The sequence below is a fragment of the Argopecten irradians genome, chromosome 6, assembly GCF_041381155.1.
Source record: "Argopecten irradians isolate NY chromosome 6, Ai_NY, whole genome shotgun sequence".
NCBI lineage: Eukaryota > Metazoa > Mollusca > Bivalvia > Pectinida > Pectinidae > Argopecten > Argopecten irradians.
This window is the reverse complement of record NC_091139.1, coordinates 14,674,894-14,690,471: the sequence shown is the minus strand read 5'-3', so window position 1 is coordinate 14,690,471 and position 15,578 is coordinate 14,674,894. Positions and strand designations below refer to the sequence as shown.

The following is a 15,578-nucleotide window of genomic DNA, read 5'->3' as shown; positions in this document are numbered from 1 at the left end:
AAATACTCTTAATAACACTGTGAATAAATCTCAGACTAACCACAGTGATATGGTCTCTAATATATTTAACATGACTTAAAGGTAAACCGCCTGACACCGGATGTAGCTAATATATGCCGTATCATTATATAAAAGTCACGATCATGTCAGTTTATATATAGACCGATTTGTGTGTACTAGGTTGACTCCAACTTCCTTCATCAGCACTTCGTGGTGCATTATTAATATAAAATATTTTAGTCTTCATGTACAGAAAACAAAACAAAACTACAGTCATGATCGTAATAATATATCATATTTAAATGTCTAAGAGGTAACATTTGTTTGTTTGTTTATTCCTTTATTTATCTTTTTATTAATCAGCTTATTTGTTTTGATAAAATATTTCAGTCTGGTCGTCATTTGAAGTACAAATAAGTAAACATTATTTAAAAGTTTGTGCAGATGGTAATTGGTCTGGATAATCATATTGTAATTATCAATTTTTCAACAGTTTATTTGCATTCCTCAGATATATGACTGTGTACAACATTTTGCTATTTCATGTTGCTCTTTCATGTTCAAAATGTCATTTAGAACTGCATTCTACAAAAAGCAACGAAGATGTTATTTGAAAACTCGAAGTATAACTGATTTTGAATATCTGTCAAATTGACAAATTGTCATATAATTTCTTTCAAATGAACCAACCCAACCTACTCTGTTTCCAGCCGGATACTGAATGGTACCTATGTGTTCTAGAGGGGCACTGCCGCAGTGAATCGTTCGAACAAAATGTTCATGATTATGGATGCACGTATATATCAATTTTGCGCATAAAATGATAAACCAATATTAACATCTATCCTACCGCTCGCAATACGTCAGTTTTACAATTTGTAGAATTGTTGTAATTTTCCCTTAAGAAAGACCGTCATGTCTATATGTAAAGCACTTAATATTGACTTTGACTTTAATCTTTTGGTTAAAGGATATAACACTAGCTCAAAAACATGCATACCGTTGTGAGGTGTAAATAGTTTTTTTAATTAACTTCACTTTGCACCATTAGCAGTAATAGACACCAATTGTAGCTCTAAAGACGACACCATCTGTCTTTAAGCTACAATATTGCAGACATTTCGTTATATATCTTTTAAGTAGAGCAAGATAAATCCAAATAAATTCTCACAAATTATATTGAAAAAAATGAAAACACTATAAGTTTATTTCAAATAAAGACATGACTACTACTGTACACGTGGAAATTTAAGCAGTTTCCAAAACTTCCATTGTGCGTAAGATTACATGTGAATATATAAGCTATAACACCGACGCAAAATGTTTGCACTTGCAATCAACAAAGATATAACTTCAAAAACTATTTTCTGTTGTAACACCCACTAGAATGTGATGACTTTAACTATGGGATAAACTGTCAGCGTACCTGTCATGGTTGTGAAGCAGGGAAATGCCAGCATATCCATGGAGCCTGTCTGAGAGGCTGTGTATCCGGTATGACGGGGGAACGTTGTGATCAAGAAGGTAGATAATTCTAATACTGATATATTAAAATATTGAATAAAGACCTATAACTATCAACGTTAGGAATGTACTGTAACAATAAACAAATGGTTTAATTAAACTTTAGGTATTTATTACGTTTGAATTGTATTGATCTGTGTGACAGGAAACAAACACTATAAGGAAATAAAGACGCTTATTAACCAGGTACTCGTGGTTCTTTAGTCTTCTTTTTGATATGTTTTAACACGATTGTCGTGTGATGGTACTCAGTTTGTTTTATAAATCATAGTGTGCGATTTTCATCAAGTATCATATACCTTGGATACCTATAGCAATAGATTGATACATCTATAAACCTCTAAATGAACAATATTTGTGTTGTGTTTCGACAGATATCAGCATCATGATGACAGCGATAGGTGCTGTAGCGGGATTTCTTTTCCTTTTAATCATCTTTGGTGCCGTTGTAGCGTTTCTGAAGTACCAGAGGTAATGTGTTTTTAGATGATATATCCCGTTAGCGTATCTATTTCTGCATATTTTTAATACAAAACTTCACAGAACAGCGCAGTGATGAATCAATACAATTAGGAATAAGTAACTGGAATAGGCATGCCTCAGTAACTTATTGGGTTTGAGGTTACAAGATTCGATATCAGAATGCTCACCCCCCATCCCCCCAAAAAATCTACTCATATACATATGTACATGTAAATTACTGGAAGAATCAACAAGATAGGTGCTTCCATTGGAGAAGAGCTTTTATATCGCATTTGCAATGAACTACATGTATTATTCTCTTATGGATCGCAAAAAGTTTACGTAGAAAATAAATTGCTGTATGTGCAAATGCTATGGTTCTATACTATAACACCCTTTTTCATAAAAGTATCTGTACAAATATCTCGCTTGATTTAGCCTTGTTTTCTCGATTTTGAGCATTACGGTAATGTAGTTATGTGGAATTCGTCTTTATATGCTTCCATAGTTTGATACGCTACAAAAAGGTCAAAATATCTCATACGAATAAGTGTTGATACTAAAAAATCTAATATAAGTATCGATTGAGGAACTATATCACATCTATTTCATTTCGATAATCATGATCTCATTAAATCTATGGCTATGATTCTCTTTACAGGAAACGGAAGTTGACAGCTGAACGATTTGTGGAGTTCACTAATACTACATCCGGTGAGTTAATTTATGAACCTTTGTTCTCATTCATGGATTGTAAACAAACGTCATAAATATTTAGAATATAAACATATTCCGGGCAAGGTCGAAAAAATAAGGTCATCGGTTTAAGGTCAAGGTCGTTGATATGATTAAAAAAGGGAGACATCGGTATAGCTTAAATGTTTCATGCAAAGTATGATTGTTGATTTAATTCTTGCTCATACTTTTTCCGTCACATAGGTTTGTTGACGAGAACTATAGATAAATGATGCGATCGGTAGCATGCTGTTTTTCGAATGTTCTCTTTACGATAGACGTCTTCACAGTTTGTATTCGAAATTATTTTACACGTCTCATTTATTGCAGCCTGTATTCATCATCATATTTGGTTAAGTTATTTGTCTGTCATTAATGAAGATCGAACCACGTTTACGCGTTTCTACTGATAAAATATGGTATTTCAAGAATAAAAGAATCATAAATTACTTCCGTAGGTACTGAAGCATATTGTAATGTCAATATCACACCGGAAAAACATCAGATATCAAGCAAGGACAGACATACAAATATCAGCAATGGTGGCACCAATCAAGAAGTGGAAAAACCAATATACGATGTCGCCAATGATGGTGGAAATATATATAGAAATATCGGTGATGTGGAGTCAATGGGTAGTTTAGCTTCACATTTGAGCCAATACCTTGACGAAACTGATGAAGATATCCCGGAGAATATGGACCAATCAGAGAACGTGTACACAAACTTCGCAGTGAAAGCTAGCACGCAGATAAAGGTTTCGGAGTTAACGGAGACTATAGCGTTTAAGAAAGAGTCGGGTGCGTTTCTTGAGGAATACAATGTAAGTATTGCGTAAACAGGGATTTAAACACAAACATTATGTCAAATCGTAAATCGTATGTTTATTACTATAAATGAATAAAAAGATAAAATTAAAAAAAAATAAACATAAAAACGCAAAACAACCACTGACGATGAACATATGATCCCAATTTAATTAGTCTTCACTACTTCTAATGTTCGTTACGGAATTTTAAAATACCAAAATATAAGTCCATAACCTATACCGATTTATTGCTATGGAAATAACTTTATAAAGTCCAATATCCCACTATATTCTGGAACATTTTATTAATAAAATAGCATTGCATTTTTAATTTTGCGTATAATTATTTACTAACAGAACCTTCCTAAAGGACTGCAATATCCTCACGAGAGCGGAAAGGGTCCAGAAAAGAAAGTTAAAAATAGGTTCAAGGACATGCTTCCATGTAAGAAGATATCAAAATATTAAAACATATTAATATTTTTGGGGGATTTTAACAAAAAATACATGATGTTATAGAACAATTGGTTTACAAAACAGGAGAAACCTTACAACCCCAAACAAACATACTCTCAGCACCACTCCTCAATAGAGAGAGGAAAATAAAACTAACAAAATTAATATACCAAATACAGAATAAAATACTATACCTTGATAAAACATTATCAAAACCAATCGTAATAATATTTCTAGAATGCATAATGGACAAATGGTTAATTTCCCAATGTACATTATACCTTTGTTATCAAAAAGTATGGCAGTGTTTTGTTTCTGATTGTAGATGACCATTCTCGAGTGGTGCTGAACACATTACCCGGAGTTAAGAATTCAGATTACATCAATGCAAGCTATATCGATGTAAGTAGATAAAAATTCAAGGTCAAATAAAAATGTGTAGTTAGTCTAAGTTATAAAATGTGATTAAGTACCATTATTAAAAGAATAATTATTAAATAATAAGCATTTTCGATATGTAAACATTCTTATTTAGAAGTACAATATTATTGTATGTTGTAGCATAAGGTTGATCTAGAACGCATTAATCTTAAAATATCGCTAATCTATCAAATATTTTTTTTCGAAATCATGTTTTATGATAATAGTGTAACGACTTATTTCGGCATTCATGCGAATAGCTGTATGAACGACTGGGTGAAAATGTAATCAACTTAGCTATATTTTATAATTAAACGTAAAACTATCGGTAAGATATTATATATTAATGATATGTCCTTTGTTTGTTAGTCTGTTACAGAGGAAAGACAATACATTGCTTCACAAGGTCAGTGGTACAGAACACATATTCCAAAAGTATTATTTCACACCAATTATTTATAATATTGAATTTTGAAGTATTATTTAACAACTGCGCCAAGCCATGTACGTGAAAAAAAACTCGTTTGAACACAATAATGCGAATTATCTACATGACAAATGAAATAAAGAATACACATCATGTCGAGTACATCTCTCACGATGAATGTCTCTGTTTTGTCCCCTGGATATGATAAAATACAAGCACAACCACTAACAGAAACTAAACGCTTGTAGGTCCAAAGGAGGCCACAGTGTGGGATTTCTGGAGGATGATTTGGGAGCAAAACTCCGGGAAAATTGTCATGGTAACGAACGTCAAGGAAGGCATAAAACAAGTGAAGGTAATATTCTGAATACTGTATGGTAGGGGTAGAACAATGTATTGTTTGGTAATTGACTGCCGAAAAATATCGATAAATTTGTCGTAGTATACAAATTAGGAACCAAATACTAAAAAAAAACATTTTAGTATTTAACAAGCATAAAGAGATACGTTACATAACAAAATATAATAATTCCAATTTGTCAATTTAGTATCTTAAAATAATCAAATTGTTTTTGAAACATTCATACATTAATATAAAAGTATACAAAGTGATATATGATATTGATGCTTATGAAGTTTAGATACCATTTTTCACACGTTTTCTTTTTCTGTTCTCCATTAATTTGTTGTACCTAACTTGATTATTTAGATGCTATGTTATTTGTTAATGTAAAAGTCATTGTAGAAGTATACCTCCTAAAACCTTGATCATTTGTAGTTGAAATGCCATCCCTACTGGCCTTCTCGCGGCGAGACTATATCAAACGACTTGCTATCAGTGACATCCACGGACGAGAAACGATATCTGGCGTTCGTGGTTAGAACTTTGATTGTCATGGATACAGAAGTAAGTAACGATTTCGGAACCTACTACAAAATCACTTTTGTATGTTAGGATTTTACGAAAATAAAATGAATATTCATTACATTGACGAAAAATCTAAAAGTAAGAAAATATGAGTTCTTTTCTAAACTTGTTCCATTATCGTGCAGTGCCGTAGGAAAATGAAACGTAATGGGGGGAGGGCAAAGGTCATCAATATTTTGTAAATTTTGTAAACCTCCCTCCCCCGCCCGGCACCCCACGCCCACAGGAGAAGATTAATTCATCACACAACCCAAACATACTTTATTTATATATATATATATTTTTATATATCATTACATATCATCCTTGTATACATCTATAGACAGTGGCGTCACAAACAGGAAAATACGGAAATTGGCCCAATTGGCGGACGTTCGCCGAAGGTGCGAGATATTTGGTGTTTGGGGATCCGGGTGTTTCCCCCGAGAAAAATATTACGATTTAGAATGGCTGAGATGAGTTTTACGATATATTTTAATGATTTTTCGAGCGCCGAAGGCAGAAGATATTGCTGAGTTTGTGGGATTCATGTATCTCCCCCACCCCCCCCCCCCGGAAAAAATACCATTTAGAATGGCTGAGATGAGTTTTAAGATGCATTTTGATGCATTTGCGAGCGTCGAAGGCGCGATGTTTTGGTGTTTGAAGTTTTGGGGGTCTCCACGGGAAGATTTATACGATTTAGAATGGCTGAGATGAGTTTTATGATGTATATTAAAGGATTTTGCGAGCGCCGTAGGCGCAAGATATTGCTATTTTGGGAGGGGGGGGTCTCACCCGGGAAAAAGATATTAAAACTGGCTGAGATGAGTTTTACGAGGCATTTTGATGAATTTGCGAGCGCCGAAGGCGCGATATTTTGGTGTTTCGGGGGTTCCGGAGGTTCCGGGGTCCCCCGATTATAATATGATTTAGATTGGCTGAGATGAGTTATACGATGTATTTTTATGATTTTAAAGCGTTCTTAACATGGTAATTTTTCGTTACATGCATTTAGAAATGATAATTGTGAATGTTGTCATATCATTATGCAACCTTTCTCGATCAGAACATACCGGCTTCACACCATCGGCACATTGTTGTGTAACTCAAAAAATAATAATGAATTCATTGTCTTGCTAAGACAGTTAAACAAATTAATCTTTTAAGAGACATTTTTTGAAATAGTAGAATCTCTTGATGGACATTTTTAGTCTAGTTCATGTGATTGAATTGAACATTACGTGGGTGAGCGTTTTAGGAAATGCGCCGCACGTTGTTGCATTACCTTCTTTTCAGACTGAATATAAACTAGTTAAATTATACCAATTTATTTCCTGACGAATGACACTCACGTAATTGCTTCATTACATTGTATCAGACTGAAGAGAAGCGCTCCGTACACCAGTTCCACTTCACCACGTGGCCGGATCACGGGGTCCCGAATCCGTTTCAGCTAGTACAATTCCACCGAGCGGTAGAGAAACAGCAGACAGCCCTATCAGGACCGTTAGTGGTACACTGCAGGTAGGATAACTTTGAGACATCCTTAATATAAACATACATTTATTTATCATATACATGTGTGTCTATGTGCGTAAATGAAAAAATATATATTTTTGCTGAAAATTCGACAACTTTTGTACACACTGTTTTAATAACAATAACAGCTGTGCAGTAGAATATTGCAGAGTTTATGACTGCGTAGCCATTTTACATAGTGACACTTTTTTAAAACATCATGATGATGTCCATATTTTCATTTATTTTTCATGGTTAATCAGTATTTTCAGGATTAAAGTATATATCCAATAAATAAAAAAAACAAAAACGAAAAAATGACAAAAGTGTGATATGTTTGCAGCGCTGGAATAGGGAGGACTGGGACCTACATTGGTCTTGATGCGCTCCTGAAACATTCACAGGTCTCATCGACAATAGATGTGTTCCAGTTTACAATGAAGATGAGGGAAAACAGGCTTAACATGATCCAAACTGCGGTGAGTTTCGCGTGTCATCAACTTCTTACATAACATATCCTATTATGACTTCTTTCGCAACAAAACTTCTAATACAACTTAACTTCTTACTCAGCATAAACTTCTTACACAACATAACGTCTAACACAACATAACGTCTAACACAACATAACGTCTAACACAATAAAACGTCTTACACAACATAACTTCTTACACAACATTAACTTCTTACACAACATAATGTTTACAAAACTTAACTCTTTTAAAACATTTCATGATTTTAACCACACTCAACATCGACTGGCTAAAATTAAAGCATAATGCAGAAATGAACGTATCTAATAATAAACTACGTTTCTTAGATCACTTTACGATTAAAGATATTGACGTCATGGGTTAGTATGGTTAATAACAGGAATATTTGCGGTGAAATTTATATAATAAAGGGAGATAAATCCATAATTACAATTTCCTAATTAATGTGAAATAAAGGCTTTGATGATGATGCTATAATTGCTTTATTTTGATGAATATTGTGTCGATTTTTAACAGTTTACTGGATAAATGCATTATGATTTTCTGTGAATGATCAATCAAGTTTCTTCGAAACTTTGAGAGAATATATATAACAACATTGTTAATTAATTAAACAAGTATTTCGCGATAGCATGATACTGCAAAATTAAATGATGTAATACTTATAGAAATATATATATATTTTTGGTTGTTATTTTTATGTAAGTATCTTTCTCGATATTTTTATCTTAATACATAGGTACACAATTGATATGATATACAACTGACGTACAGTATAGCAAAACACTTGATATATATATTTTAATTTCAAAATGAATTGCTTTTACTTAAGCGCCTTATAACAAAAACCACACACGATAAATATTATGTCAACCTTGGTTACTGATATGAAATATTTCTATATTTTTTAATAATATCTGCTTTTCGATACAGGACCAATACCAAGCTGTACATGAGGCTTTAGACGTCAGTCTGTCATTCCCAGATACAGCTATACAAAAAAGCCAATTCGAGACCATGGACCAAGATGCTCGCAACACTAGGATACAAGATGAGTTTCAGGTTGTTTAAATTTACAATTAGTACGCCATAGATGATAAGAATTCAGTTACTAACGAAATAATATGTATATATATGCAATGCTTTGAATTTTGTGCGGTGCAACAATATTTGACGTAAATAACACACTTCATCTTTAACACTCTATTGAAATAGATACATCTTTCTGATCAGAATAACTCTTTTTATTATTATTAAAATCTGTTGAACTATTATAACAGGTGCTACGCGACATCAAACCAAGTTTCACTGACACAGATTATTCAATTGCTCTTTCCGCTGCCAATGTTTCGAAAAACAGGTCAAGTACCTGCGTACCAAGTAAGTATAAGTGTTGTCATTAAAGAAGTAAAATGCATGCATACACTAGTTTACTTAGTGTCTTTATATATTACAAAGTTATCTCCCTTGCAAGTAGGTGTCCAGTGTGAGGTCATTGCATTGTAATTAAAATCATGTCGTTTCTCCGAAAAATATGACAATCATAAAAAACATGATGTATATAACTACCCACAATGATAGACAACTCTGTAATATACATTTATAGAATATGGCGATGTAAAGAATCAACACTTAATAGTGAGCGATTTTATTATTAGATACGTTCATTTCTGCATTATGCTTTTATTTTAGCCAATCGATTTCGAGTACGGTTGAAATCACCTTTAGATGGAAGAGATGACTATATCAATGCAGTTTTCTTTCCGGTGAGTAGATTCTTTTGTTGTTTTGTAAATCGTCCTTACAACATTAAAATATCAATTTCACAAACGGAAATATCAACACAGAATATGTTGAAATAATTACACGTACTCGTGATGAAACACGTGAAACGGATATTGTAATACTGTACGTCATTCGGGGTTACAACGCTGATTAACACAACAAGAAGTCTGAGCCTGTTAAAAGGGTTATGATCCATCTTTAGTCAATGCCCTCATACAAGCGTTTAATATTTTCCCTGAAACCTGGTAATACGTATGGTATTCAGGTAATTTCAAACCCTTACCTACCTGAGCTAATGCGTTTAGATTACAAATCATTGTCGTTTAACGTTTCGTCAATTAGAACCCTAAATCGTTGATTTTCATATTTGGTGAATTACACATATATTATGATATTTTCATTATTGAGTGGATTTCCAATTGAATGTTTTATTTTACAGTCCTGTTCCAGATCATGTGGTTACATAGCTACACAGTTACCTCTGGTGGACACTGTTCTGGATTTTTGGACCTTGGTCTATGATTTCAACTCACAAATTATCGTTTTACTGGACAGGGAGGAGACAGTAAATAATAAAACTATTAACATAATCTGATGTCATTCTAAAGGATCCATTCGAATAAAACAAATATAAACTTATGAACATGCAAAGGTACCTAGTACACGTTGTGATAACTAAATATTTTTTTCCATTTAATAACTTGCTCTTGACAATTACCCTAATAACGGTACTCCTGCCAAAGTTAACAATAATGTTTATTTTAGTTTATTCTGAACCTTTTTTCTATTTAAGATCATTAAATGACGTAAGGATTTTCTAAATGCGATAATTGTCAGTTTGTTTTAGCTTTAGGTATTATATATATTTTAGGATGCCAAGTTTCTCCCGTCAGCCGATGAGCCGGAGCTTGAGATAGGGGGATTCGTCCTCAGTCTGTCGGACACCAACCAGGCAATGGGAAAAGCCGGTGAAATCAATGTTTATATACAAAAACAGGTACACAATTCAAACGAAAATTACTTTTAATAATAAATAATGATTTAATTGTATGTGTTATTTCTATTGATTAGATGTTTTAGATTATTTTCCATAGACCGAAGTAATTGAAAGTCGAATATTATGACGTCTATGAAGAATGTGCTTCCGTTTTCTGTCCTCGCGTCTATGAAAAAGAATGTTTGTTCGTTTTAGTATTTGACTTCATCAACCCAACCGGCATTGAGAATAATGCTTATGTGTACTTATCATGTTCATGCCGTTGCTTTGAAATATTTTAATCAAATGATTATATACAATAGGGAGGGTTATCTCGACTACTGTATTGATGAAGGGTAACTTGACTAGTAATACACAAAGCAGTAAAAGTATACGGTCATATTTCTAATCATTTCAATTTATACAATAATTTTACATATGTCTAGATCTTTCAAAAAGGTCTCCTTAAAATGTATTTCTGAAACGCCCAAAAGACATCAATAGATAAGAGTAGTCTGCTACCTCTTTTTTGTTTGTGTCCACAGGATAAAGAAAAAAGACTTGTTAAAGTCTTGAAGGTACCAATTAAGAGTGATCACACCGATCACATAGCCATTCCACAGCTGGTCGATGCCGTGTCGTCATCGATACGTCTAGGGTTGTCGCACAATGGTTCTATCTTAACCGTTGTTTGTAGGTAAGACACAGTCGCACAAAGGTTCTGTCTTAACCGTTGTTTGTAGATAAGATACAGTCACACAATGGTACTTTCTTAACCGTTGTTTGTAGGTAAGACACAGTCGCACAATGGTTCTGTCTAAACCGTTGTTTATAGGTAAGACACAGTCACACCATGGTTCTGTCTTAACCGTTGTTTGTAGGTAAGACACAGTCACACAATGGTACTGTCTTAACCGTTGTTTGTAGGTAAGACACAGTCACACAATGGTACTGTCTTAACCGTTGTTTGTAGGTAAGACACAGTCACACAATGGTTCTGTCTTAACCGTTGTTTGTAGGTAAGACACAGTCGCACAATGGTTCTGTCTTAACCGTTGTTTGTAGGTAAGACACAGTCGCACAATGGTTCTGTCTTAACCGTTGTTTGTAGGTAAGACACAGTCACACAATGGTACTGTCTTAACCATTGTTTGTAGGTAAGACACAGTCACACAATGGTTCTGTATTAACCGTTGTTTGTAGGTAAGATACAGTCACACAAAGGTTCTGTATTAACCATTGTTTGTAGGTAAGACACAGTCACACAATGGTACTGTCTTAACAGTTGTTTGTAGGTAAGACACAGTCACACAATGGTTTTATCTTAACTGTTGTTTCTAGGTAAGACACAGTCACACAATGATACTGTCTTAACGGTTGTTTGTAGGTAAGACACAGTCACACAATGGTACTGTCTTAACCGTTGTTTGTAGGTAAGACACAGTCGCAAAATGATTTTATCTTAACTGTTGTTTGTAGGTAAGACACAGTCACACAATGGTTCTGTCTTAACGGTTGTTTGTAGGTAAGACACAATTGCACAATGGTTCTTTCTTAACTGTTGTTTGTAGGTAAGGCACAATCACACAATGATACTGTCTTAATGATTGTTTGTAGATAAGACACAGTCACGCAATAGTTCTGTCTTAACGGTTGTTTGTAGGTAATAGTTCTGTCTTGATACTTAACGGTTGTTTGTAGGTAAGACACAGTCACACAATGATACTGTCTTAACGGTTGTTTATAGGTAAGACACAGTCGCACAATGGTTCTGTCTTAACCGTTGTTTGTATGTAAGACACAGTCACACAATCGTGCTGTCTTAATAGTTGTGTGTATGTAAGACACAGTCACACAATGGCCCTGTCTTAACCGTTGTTTGTAGATGAGACACATATATGTATACCTGTCGTCTAAAGGAACTATGTAAAATTACAGTACAACATATTCAGTTGAATGTAATAGTTTGTAATTGATCGGTTGTTATGACGTTCATTTAGCTATCTATGTAGGTCGCTAATGGTATTTATTATCTGAGGCCTAAAAGTAAATATTTATATCAGTATGTTTTGTTGTTTTAATTGGTAATTAATGATAGTAAGTATAAAGTCATTGTCTTTATATCGCGGATATTTTCAATTTTCATTTTCATATCTATCTTTGTATGCCACTGCAACGATTTGCTAATAATTTTATTGATTAGTTTTTATTAATTTTGTTTAATTGTGTATTCAGCTGTTCTCTAGTTGTTAGTGGCATTTGTAAATATGAAATCAACGGAAATAAATTATGTAATTATTAGTTAAGTATAATATTTTTTACCAGTTGATGGTACTATAGAATGCATATAAATATACAATATCAGCAAATAATGCTAGGATGCCAACATTAAAATAACAGGAGGTGTTTAAATATGTTACCTTTTGTAGCGACGGAATTACACACTGTGCTCAGTTCTGTTTACTGAAAGCGGTCACTGAAAGAATGGAACTCGATGACACTGTTGATATATTCAATGCTGCAAGAGAAATACAAAACAGACGGCCTGACACCTTTATGACTTTGGTATGTTTTGGTTATTTTCATATTTTAGTATCAATACGATAATTCAAAAACTTTTGTTTTCACTGATCTTGAACAGAAGTAAGTTTTAAGTTGGAATTTTCGTTCTTGAGATACATATAAGCATTTTAGTTAACATCTCTTCAATGTGCATGCTATAATATTGGCTATGCATAGATTCTCCTTGGTATATACACTTAAAATGTTCTAATAGAAATAGTATAAAATGCTTGTGCTTTGTTTTGCATTTAAGGTAGTAAAATGCTTGTGCTTATGTTTTGCATTTATAGGGGGTATATTTCGGGTTGCGTACCAAGCATATGGGTTTCAAGGCGGTAGTTTACAAGAGTTACACAATCAACGTCTCTTTATTACAATGAATGAAGGAACTGTGTTATTGTTAGATCTAAACCAATGCATTATAGTACTGGTCAGCTCTAACACTAGTTTAACTGCCAGATGACATTACTGGTCTTCTAGGCGGTCATTCTTACTGTAATCGCCACGACAATCACAGTTTATGGTAAGGTCCACTGACCCTAACCATCAGTCAAGGATCTCAAATCAGGCAGCAGTTCTAAAACATCTGTAGAAAGGTGATCCTATCAATTCAACCCTACCATAGTCCTAACCAATGGAGACGACGTAAGTTGTGGTATCCTCGTCTAACACACCGACCGATGTCCGACGGTGGTCCTCCTAGCCCTTCATCACTCAACATACATCGTAGTCAAGGACGGCAGTTATCTATGGATTTGAGAACATCGATTTATAAATACTAAATACGCTACACAATGCAAATAACATGATGCAGTGATATATTGCAGCCCTTGCGTTTGAAGTCTTACATGTAGTTTACATTTAGGAGATAGGGGATAAAGAAGACCGGTGTGGATGAGTGGTTTAGACATTTTCAAATATGGTCTTACCGGAGAGCTCGATTAGAGTTACATACATTGTAACAATGACCGCTATATTTGTAGACTTTATCATACATGTATACACATTTATATGTATATCAATCAGTTGACACACCAGTTATCAGAGGATTATAAGTATCCGGTCTATTTCCGGGCTTCTTCCTATATCCGCCAGAAGCCGCATTAAATACTCCGGCAGGGATGTCTGTAAGATATATTTTGATAAAGACTGTATAGACGTTTTTTTATTCACAGTAGTGGATTTTGTTGGTCTCGTGTCATTCGTTTTTAATTCTCATCGTTATTTTATTCTATTCATATATATAAGCAAATATTAATATTTTATGTGATATATAAAGTTATTGTTAAAACTAATTAAATATGTTTAATGAATATCATGATGTTTATACCATTGATATTTGTCATTTATGAAATATGTAAAAACAGAATTATTAGCGTTGTGAAAAGATGCGCTTATTTCAGTGATATAGCACTATAAAAAGGGCAACAGTTCCACTATACAAGAAGACACAACACATACATACCGCAGTCTCCTAAAACAAGCACCTCGCACTTCACACACGCTACACTGCATACATGGGAGGCCGTCCTTACATGACCCTGGCTGTTAATAGGACGTTAAAATAAGCAAACAAACAAACTTATTTCGGTTTCATTAATTCAACATCTTCAAAGTATGATGTGTGAATAATTACACTATATTTGCACAGCGTAAACCTTATCACACCAAGCACAAAAAGCTGACTTAGCAAAAATATCCACATACGGAAGTAACCTTGTTAACACTACATAGTAAATTACACGATATTGTACAATAGATGTATATGCAATACGTCAGCAGTCGGCGGATATATCCACAAAGTCGCACTACATATCATGCTTCATCACAAATCGATACGAATACTAGTATACAATTTGGAAGATTTCAAGGGCATAAGTTGTTGCCACTTTGTCAGAATATTTCTAAAATCATAACGTGACGTCATTTACAATTGGACTTTCTGAACGATATGCTCAAGGTAAAATCATACTAGTGCTGAAGACTCTTGATATCAAGCGGATCGTGTATTTAAAGGTCTCCATATTATTGACTGAGGTGCCAATGAAACCAACATTCATGGTTTCTAATCTTACAAAAATTGATCTGAAGATATATATTCTAAAAACGTTGTGAATGGAGTAGCGTAGATGATATTTTTGCGAAGACTGAAATGAATCCAATATGAGAAAATGAAATAATCAGTCATGTCGAATAATATGACGTTATAACAAACAACATGGTTTTATTACACGATTCAGTAATTTACTTAAGCATTAAACTAGCTTGCTATGGTATCGATGGTCTATATATATGCTAAAGCTTTGCAGACAATATTCATAATGCGCGCTAGCGCATTATGAAATGATTGTCTTCAAAGCTCTGACATCTACATGTATTTAGACCATAGATGCCATAGGAAGATAGTTCAATGCTTATATTTACATGATCAACTCATTTTAGGGTCTCTGCATTAACATTGTTTAAGCTAGACCAGAAAAACCGTTTATCAATGACGATTT

At 33.9% G+C, this 15,578-nt stretch overlaps 1 protein-coding gene across 2 annotated transcripts in view; it reads left to right on the top strand.

The window, feature by feature from the left end:
• The window catches only part of LOC138325092 (receptor-type tyrosine-protein phosphatase mu-like), a 21,857-nt gene extending 8,720 nt beyond the window's left edge, over positions 1-13,137 (top strand). Inside the window, exons 10-27 of one of the 2 annotated variants that reach the window (XM_069270504.1) lie at positions 1,387-1,524; positions 1,899-1,995; positions 2,648-2,700; positions 3,180-3,544; positions 3,887-3,974; positions 4,311-4,387; positions 4,775-4,811; positions 5,081-5,187; positions 5,611-5,739; positions 7,121-7,266; positions 7,604-7,739; positions 8,688-8,816; positions 9,035-9,134; positions 9,447-9,520; positions 9,979-10,104; positions 10,411-10,536; positions 11,061-11,212; positions 12,945-13,137. In XM_069270504.1, the coding sequence (XP_069126605.1) occupies positions 1,387-1,524; positions 1,899-1,995; positions 2,648-2,700; positions 3,180-3,544; positions 3,887-3,974; positions 4,311-4,387; positions 4,775-4,811; positions 5,081-5,187; positions 5,611-5,739; positions 7,121-7,266; positions 7,604-7,739; positions 8,688-8,816; positions 9,035-9,134; positions 9,447-9,520; positions 9,979-10,104; positions 10,411-10,536; positions 11,061-11,212; positions 12,945-13,122 (2,258 nt within the window). In that variant the 3' untranslated portion in view covers positions 13,123-13,137. Of the gene's footprint in view, positions 1-1,386; positions 1,525-1,898; positions 1,996-2,647; positions 2,701-3,179; positions 3,545-3,886; positions 3,975-4,310; positions 4,388-4,774; positions 4,812-5,080; positions 5,188-5,610; positions 5,740-7,120; positions 7,267-7,603; positions 7,740-8,687; positions 8,817-9,034; positions 9,135-9,446; positions 9,521-9,978; positions 10,192-10,410; positions 10,538-11,060; positions 11,213-12,944 lie in introns of those variants that run through there. The other variant, XR_011208729.1, reaches the window with a different exon arrangement.
• Positions 13,138-15,578: the final 2,441 nt, after the last annotated feature.